At 45.9% G+C, this 9,085-nt stretch overlaps 1 protein-coding gene across 1 annotated transcript in view; it reads left to right on the forward strand.

Moving 5' to 3' along the window:
- Nucleotides 1-98: 98 nt before the first annotated feature.
- FANK1 (fibronectin type III and ankyrin repeat domains 1) overlaps nt 99-9,085 on the forward strand; it is a 69,687-nt gene continuing 60,700 nt past the window's right edge. Inside the window, exon 1 of the mRNA XM_023533787.1 lies at nt 99-171. Coding sequence (XP_023389555.1) covers nt 159-171 — 13 coding nt within the window. The 5' untranslated portion in view covers nt 99-158. The remainder of the gene's footprint in view (nt 172-9,085) is intronic.

The raw sequence follows: 9,085 nt of genomic DNA on the forward strand, positions 1-9,085 counted from the left end.
TCGCCCGCGTTCCTAGCGGCTTTTGGTCGCTCCCGGCCGCCGTCCTCCCGGCCCCGCCCCACGCCTCCCGGTTGTCAGGGCAACGCGAGCGACGCCTGCCGCGGAGCAGAGGCGTTAGGCGGGGCGGCGGCGGCCTTGGGGCCCGACAGCGGCTGACCATGGAGCCCCAGAGTAAGGCAGTCGGGTCGCGGGATCGGGCGGGGGGCACCCCGGGGACGGGTGTGGGCGCCCGCGCCGCCCCGCAGCCCTTTAGCGCTTTTGACCAGAAAACACGGTTCCACCCCTCGCGCTTTTCCCGCTGTCTATTCTGCGGGGAGTGTCCGCCGGGCACCGGAGGGACGGCAGAGCCCGGTGGCGGGGACAGGAGGGTGCAGCGCCCCCGGCGCGTTCCTTCCTGAAATTACCCCCAAGCAAAGCCACTAATTACTATTACTGTCGTTGCTGACACGTTTTAGTTAGATAGTTTGGTGCATTAGTTGTCAGTAGTCATCCTGCTTCTAAGGTGTCAGTCTTGTGTTTATTAGAGACCCGGTCCCCTCCCCCAGTAGTCTTTGACTTAAAGGAGAAGAAAAATCAAGATCTGTCCAAACATATTTGATTCATTGCTGGAGGTTCTTATGAGGTAGGACACTCAAAAAATATATAGTTTTTACGATTTCTTTTTCTGTTTCCCACATTGTTTGCCAAAAGGTGTGTATTCTGGAGTTATCACATCTAACACGAGCTCTAACTTTTTTTCAAACTTCTGTAGTGACATAGTTCTCGGGCCTTCTTTCCAAAGTTAATGTTTTATTGCTCTCTTTGTACCTAAAATAAGAACAGTGTTTTAAGGAGACCTAAAATATCTCCCACTTTTATGGAAGGATGCAGTGTGACCCTCAAAACCAAGTCCTTCCTTGCAGTTTCAGACAGGGAAGTACTTAGACCAAATCGATACTTTAGGAGAAATGCTGGCATTTTTTTTTCAAGGCTATTAGTTTTTGGATTTTAAAATGTAGAAGATTTTAAAGACTTTCTTTTAACTCATTATTCCTTTAGGAAAACGCTTACAGGTTTTGAGGTATAGTTGCTTGAGTTGATCTGATTCAGTATCCTGCCATTTGCATGTAATACACTGGAGTCTGCGTTTTATCTGACCTACTGAAAGAGAGTTAATTTACCACAATACTAAAATTTTTGTCTCATGTCTTGTATGTTCTCTATTTAGAGAAGAAACGAATGAGAGTGAAATGTGTTTTTTAAAAACAGCAACTTTGTTTCCTCAGGTTTATGTTATCGTTTAAAAGTGTAAACTATAAATCTCAGATTCTCCAGTGCCCACAGTCTTTATGCAGTCACTCATTCATAGGATCTGGTACATTCCAGACACTGTTCTAGGGCTTGGGGATTGAACAATGAATGGACAGTGTTAGTTTGGCCACCCCTGGAAACTGAGCAAGGACTTGCCCAACAACAACTCCTGAAGCCTCTGTAGAATCTGAGCCCCAGGGCTAGGCGGCCAGAAGACTTCCGGCAGGAAGTAGTGGCAGGGCTGCAGAGTGACCCAGCAAAGGACCAGGGAAAGGGATTCCAGGCAGAGATCCTGAAACGCGAGACTACAGGGTGGCTTGGAGACTAAGAGTAGAAGGTTAGTAAAGCCTATGTAGCCGAGAAGCTGGGGGAGAGGAGAGTTGGAAAAGAAAGAGAAGAGGCTGGACGAGCCCACAGGAGCCAGATCAGGAAGGCTTCGTAAAACTGTGTACGAGATTTACTACAACATGAATTATGCATTTACATCTCATCTCACTGGATTTTGAGGTGGAAAATATTTGTTAAATAATCCGTGTCTGGGAACAACTATAAATTTATCCTTTCTACATATTCTTAAATATTTGTATCAGTTTAATTTTAAACAATTCAAATAATCACCGTTTACCTTAGGAAATCCTCTCACAGTCTAATAATCACCAGTTTGAATAAATATTTACTAAATCATTCGCTATCATTAACTATTTAAAAGGATGAGATTAAATGATTTTTAAGGTTGCTCTTAATTTCAAAATTCATATCTAACCAGATTTTACCTGAAACTCAAGTTGTTTCGCTGTCTCAGATATTGGAGAGCACTATGAATTATGTCACCAAGTATTAAAATGACATAGAACTACAATTATACTGTTATCGATATTGTATTGAGAATGTATTGTTACACCGATGATATCTAACATATTTTAAATCCTGATGTTTACTACGTGCTACCTTTTGTTATTGAGGGGTTGTAAATAGCTTTTTTGTAGTGTAGTTGAACATGGCATCGCTAAACTGATTAAAAGGAAGGATCCTTCTAATTGCTTTTAAGGATTGAACACGTATCTAAGGACAGCAGCAGGGAACTGCTAGAAGTAACCCCCAAGTCAGCCTTAGCCATTCTGTTTCCACACACTTAATTTTCTATTACTTTTAGGAATGACCTTTATTAATTGAGTCATTAAAATCCAATAAATATAAACTCTTCACATTCCACTGCTGGATCATACTCTGGCGATAGGCAGGGGATGGCGGCCTATCCTGTTCTGCAGAATAATCAGCCAGTGATTCAAGAAACGACTGCTCGGGGGGAAAGGGCAAATTAAGTAAGTTCACAACCTTGACCTGTTCTGAGTGGTTTGGCTCTTGGCTAACACATTTACATCTTTAATTATTTTCTTCCAAGAGTAACTACACTGTTGGAAAGATAACCCAGTCTTGAAATAACATGGAAAATGTATATTAAATTCTCTTTTTAAAGAAAGTGTTTAAGTTCAATAGTACTCTCTCTCTGCCCTCGTTTCTTGGTCAGTGACAGTACCCAGGGGTGACTTTGGGGGTCTTTAGCCCTTCCTCTCATGATCTTTCTTTAGCCCACCAAATCACTCTGAGCAAACACACAGTCTGAGTGAAAATGTGTATATTTTTCAAATGCAGCATCAAGATGAGCCCCCAGGTCCAAACTACAACCATTTTGCTGCCTGCCCCCTAAACTCTCTCCATGTAAAAACAGTCTGGGCCTAGCATAGGTTGGACAGTGGCTTCCTGATAAACACCTGCCTTTTAATAGAAGCACTAAGTGGAGATCTAAGTTATTTCTATGACCAAGTGACGGGCATACACGCGAAGGAGAGAAGACTTCTTTCTCCAAAGCTGTTTTTCCATTGGTCCTCCCATCTTTGAATAGGATCTTGCCATCTTCCCAATTACTCCAGCCAGAAATCGGGTCATCCTTAACACCTCTCTCTCACCAGCTCTCCCACCCACTCCGCCCACCAGCAGGCCCGTGTGGTCCGCCTTCAAAATACAGCCCAGCCTGCGCCTTGCTGTCCCTCCCTGCTGTCGTCAATGGTACTGCAAGCCACCTTCTTACGTAAACCATGATTATTGGATCTGTTGATTTCTGCATTTCTTCTCCCCCACCCCCGGGGAAGCCAGAGAGTGACCTTGTCAAAGTACACATCGGATCATGTTTCTGCCCCGTTTTAAGACTCTCATTCTATCCAGGAAAATAAAGGAAATAGGCAAGTAATCTTATTATGGGGACCAAAGTACTGCTGGATCATAGCCCCAGCCAAATCTTTACATAGCCACGGGGTACTTGGCTGGTAAGAATTTAAGAGTAATAAATTACTTAAACCCAGGAATGTTTTTAAAAGTCTGTATTAGCAATTTTTCTCAAGTAATCTTAGCCCTTAAAGAATATTAATTCTACCAATTAGGTTATAATTCAAGTATTATCATTAAGAAATAAATGCTTATATAAATCAAGTTTAGACCTTAAAAAAAATTCCAAAGCAACACTTTTAAATTGCTGTGGTTTAAAATCCCCATCCAAGTACTGAAATTCATTGCAGTTCTGACCTCTGGATGCTCAGCCAGCCACAGGAAGGGGCAAAACGGCTTGATGGTTGTAGCTGTGTCTTGCCAGAAGCTCAGCCTCACTCCCAGACCAAATCTATTCCTGATAACTTGGATTGTACCTTATTTTGACGGGAAAAGCAAGCGCAGTCATGACATGCCTGCTCTGGAGGACGTGCCCTGTCACTCCCAAGACCTGAGCTAGCCAACCAGATCTAAGGAGGGGCTTGTGCACACCAGCATCCTTGAGAGTGGCCTGAATGACTCATCAAGTACAGAAGTCAGTGTGAATCCTTAACAAGTAAACAACTGGCACCGACGTTCTGTGCATCTCCATGCCCACAGCTCTGGGTGAAAGCCAGGGGCAGAGCTGGAGGTGCTTATCCTTGGCACACTCCTGCCTGCAGAATGGGGGCCTTTCTCCCCTGGGAGGCATTCCTGTCTCTTAGACCCCAGGTGCCAGTTCCTTTAGCTGTGCCCTGCCCCATTCCAGATCGTCAGGGACCCTTCCCTGGCCTTGTCTTCTTGGGAGGGTGTCTCATTCTCACACTGTCCTTCCTTGGCCCTGCCTGGAATGTGCTCACTGCCCATTCACTCGTCTGTCCTACAGACCGTGTCTTGGACATCACCATCTCTTAGAACCTTCGCTGTCTGTTTACTCCCCGAACCCCAACACAAACCAGTTAATCTCTCCCTCCTCGGTACTGTACTCTCGGGATTCAGAACAGGACTCCCCAAAATGTGCCACTTTGGCGTGTGAATTATTTTGGCCTGAAGGCAGTCAAGACCCTGCAGGCTCACAAGAAACTTTCACCCCTCCTTTAAAGAATTTAAGGCCCTTGCCTATAATAAGAGTTAGCACCAGAAATAACTGTTCATGAGTTGTCTGTAGGGGAGGGAAAACTTCTAATTACTGAGCATCTTGCTCTTCTCATCTTCCCACAGTGACCCTGTCCCCCTCTGAAACCCAGTGCACCTGACCCCATCCTTAGCTCAGGATGCCATATATGCCTCATTTTCCCTTTCTGTCCTTGAACCTCTTATGTAGGTGGGGTCTCTGACTCTTATCATGTGTGGGGGGGTTCCCGTAAGTACGTATGTAATTTATTTTATTTTTCTTGTTAATCTGTTTCATGTCTGTTAAATCATTAGACCAGCCGAAAGAACCTTGGAGGGTAGAGGAGAGTTTCTTGCTCCTCCAAAGTACTGTGTCTTGATTTCATTAATAATTTTATTGCTCTGACACATTGTAATCAGTGTATATCTATATGATTAACTCTCCCATTAGAAGGTAACATGAAATGGTTGGCATAAGAAACATCCAAACCTGCAGAGGATTTTCAAAAGAGTTTATTTGAGCCACACTGATGATATGTGCTGGGAAGCAAGGTCTCAAATGTGGAGAATAACAATTTTGCATTTTTTTTATGCATGTGAAATTAAAAAGGGAGGACAGGGAAGATTCCGGGAAGGTGAGAGAGAGCCAGGCAGGCTGTGTCACACAAGACTATGTGCTTTCATAAGGGTGGTTATGCCTTGGAGGGGTATCACTTACGGCATCTCGAAGGTGCATTAACCTAGATGCGCAGAAACAATGGACAGGGCTGGCTTAAAACCTTTTCACTGGGGCGGGACTCCCGACCAAGGCCTGCCCGGCAGGGGATTTATGAGTTATTACAGCATCTCTTTTTTTTTTTGGTCCACAAAATGGATTAAAGGCTTAAATGTAAGATCTGAAATTGCAAAACTCCTACACAAAAAACAGGGAAAAAGCTCCTTGAGTTTGGTCTTGGCAATGATTTCTTGACTCTGATATGAAAAGCATAGCAACAACAGCGAATATCAACAAGTGGGAGTACATTAACCTAAAAGCTACTGTACAGCAAAAAGAAACAACCGGCAAAATGAAAAGGCAACCTATAGAATGGGAGGAAGTATTTATAAACCATCTATCTGAAAAGGAGTTCATATCCAAAACATATAAGGAACTTGTAAAATTCAGTAGCAAAAACCTCCAAATAATCCAATTTAAAAAAATGGGTAGTGGAGCTGTGAATAGACATTTTTTCCAAAGTAGGTATAAAAATAGCATCACTTGTCAGCAGGGAAATGCAGATGGAAACCACAGCGAGTTAACACGTCAGCTCTGTTAGAATGGCTTTATGAAAAGACAGGCGAGAGAAGTATTGCTGAGGATGGAGAGAGACGAGAAGCCTTACGGACTGCTGGCGGGAATGTAAACTGGTGCAGTCACTATGGAAAACAGTATGGAGGTTCCTCCAGAAATTAAAATAGAGCTACCGGATGATCCAGCAATCTCCCTTCTGGGGACAGAGCTAAAGGAAATGAAATCAAGACCTGGAAGAGGTATCTGCACCCCATGTTCGCTGCAGCACTATTCACAGTGGCCAAGACAGAAGTGAGCCGCGTGTCTGTCTATGGATGAATAGATAAGGAGGATGCGATACACATACGCACAGTGGATACTACTCAGCCCTGAGAAAGAAGGAGCTCCTGTCGTTTGCAACGATGCGGATGGACCTCGAAGGTGTTACGCCAAGTAAAATAAGTCAGAGAAAGACAAATACCGAATGATCTGTCTCACTTATGTGTGAAATTTAAATGAGCCACGCTCATAGAAAAGGGGTAGAGTGGTGGTGGTTCCCGGGGCTGGGGGGCGGCGGGGAGGATGTCAGTCAAAGCACAAACTTTGAGTTAGAAGATGAATATGTTCTGGGGCCTAAGCCTCAACTCGGCGCTTCATGCCGTTGTAGGTTTGGGGAGGCAGGGAGTATAGGAGATGAAAACATGCCTTTCTTTAAGAAATCTGTCGTATATATTATACGTCTAATATATATGAATTTCCCAGTGGGATGAGAATATTTCCAGCTTAGGTCTAGAGTACAGATTTGAGCATGGCAAGCAGTGTGAATCAGCCGCTGGGTGGTTGAGCCAAACCTCGCTCTCCGTAGTTTAATTTTCACTGCTTTGCAGCATGAGTAGACACTTAGGATTCGGATGAGGCCCATCTTCTTCCTGCCTTCCACGCTCCCGCTGGTCATTCATGTTTTCATTCCTGCACAGTGTTTGCTCACCAGTGTCCTGCCTGCCCCTGCTCTCCACTGTCTGGGGCAGCCAGCCTCCACGATGGCCTCCAGTGACCCGCATGCCTCCTGGTGTGCTCACCTTTGTGCCGGACCTCACTGCACTGAGGTCCGTCCGTGTGACTAGTAGTACATGACAGAGTGACGTCACTTCCGAGATCAGGTTGTAAAGGGTTGGAACTGGTCTTCAGTCTCCCCCCCCCCCCTTCCCAATCCCCAATTTTTTTGGATCACTTACTAATCGCCATGTCATGACACGCTCAAGCATCCTATGGAGTGGTTTACGTGGTGAGGACAGAGGCCAAGCACCAGCAAGGACGGACTCCTGCCAAGAGCTCAACGAGCGAGCTTGCTTGCAGGCAGGTTCTCCAGCCCCGGCCAAGCCTTGAGATGACGGTGGCCCTGGGTGACCGTGGCCCTGGCTGACAGCTTGACTGCAGCCTTGTAAGAAACTCTGAGCCAGATCCACCCAGCTAAGCCATTCCTGGGTTCCTGACCCTGACAAGCTGTGAGATAATGAGTATTTGTTGTTTTAAGCCACTAAATCGTGGGGTAATTTGTTACACAACCTGGGACCCAGATACCACCTTGTGTCTGTTATTGTAAACATGGCCTCCCTGACTCTAGCCCGCGCTGCTCTCTCCCATCTGTACTTCCTCTTGCATCTTTTCTTTTTACTCTTTCTAGACTTTATTATTTTACTTTTTGGGTAGGTAATATGGTTACAAGTTTCAAAAATTGAGAATTATAAGAGTATGTAGTGAAAAGCCTCCTCATTCTCATATTCCCGCCATCAGTTCCTGCCCTCCGTCAGCCTCCACGGTGAGTTTCCAATACCTCCTCCCAGGGCAGTTTAAACGTTATATAGACACACACTTCACATAGAGCTGACCCTGGAACGACACGGGCTTGAACTCTGCCGGTCAAGGGCCAACCCATGTGTAAGTGGACCCTCGCTGTCCTCACCCGCGTTGTTCAAGGGCCAGCTGAATGGTCCATTCCTTCTGTTTTGTACTTTGCTTTTCACCTCACGTGATATTTTGGAGAACTTTGTTTAGTGCACGGTGAGTTTCTCATTTTTTAGAACAACTGTATGGCATTCTACTGTATGAGTTTACCGTCATTTATTGAACCAGTCCACTACTGACAGATGGAATTCAGTTCGTTTCCAGTTTTTTCGCTGTCGTGAAAAAACTGAATGAATGATGTCGACTGAATGAAAGATGTCTACATGCCGATGCCCTGGACCTCCAGTGTGCTGCCTTCCGTGGCAGAAGGGGCTTCGCCGCTGGGGTTAAGGGTCGTGAACTGGGGAGGTAGCCGGCGTCACCCAGGTGGGCCCCATGTTCTCGACCACAGGGGCCTTATAAGAGGGAGGCCGGCGGGTGGGGGTCGGGAGGCTGACGTGAGAGGAAGCGGAGGTTGGGGCAGTGTGAGCTCAGGAACCAAGGAAGGTGGAAGCCTCTAGAAGCTGGAAGAAGCTCAGAAGTGGACCCTTCCACAGAACCTCCTGAAGGAAAGAGCCTTTGACTTTCGCTGGGCAAGACCCCTTCTGGACTTCCGCCCTTGGAACTGTGAGATAAAAGTTTGTGTTGTTTTAGGCCACTCCCGTCGTGGGGACTGGTCACAGCAGCAGCGGGAATCTAGCGCAGTCACTAGTACAAGCAGCTATAAACTAAGCTGCATTAAATAAACCTGTGTATTGTGTATGACGTTTTACACTTGTGCGAGTATAAATATTGCAGGATAAATATCTAGATACAGAATCGCCCAAGGCAGCGTCAGTCTGGATAACTGTTGAATCTGTTCCTCTGCCTCCCCGTTGTGTGTGTCCTCCAGCTTTGGGATTTTTACCGTTCTGCGGGTGGAACACCCTCTTTTCTTTGACATTCCCCATTCATCCTTTGCACAGCATGTTACACTCTCCCTCGGCATCGGGGCGAGGTTCTCGTTTCTGTTCTGTCTGTTCTGCGTGGTCTGCCCGGGGGCCCTCCTAACACCTGACGCAGTGGGGCCTCCCGTGGAATGGCGAAAGGAAGTAACGTGCCCACGGGCATCTGTTCTGCAGTCACTGGTTGAGAGATGTGATGTCGAGTCCACTTCATCCATCTGCA

This window comes from Pteropus vampyrus, unplaced genomic scaffold, assembly GCF_000151845.1.
Source record: "Pteropus vampyrus isolate Shadow unplaced genomic scaffold, Pvam_2.0 Scaffold111, whole genome shotgun sequence".
NCBI lineage: Eukaryota > Metazoa > Chordata > Mammalia > Chiroptera > Pteropodidae > Pteropus > Pteropus vampyrus.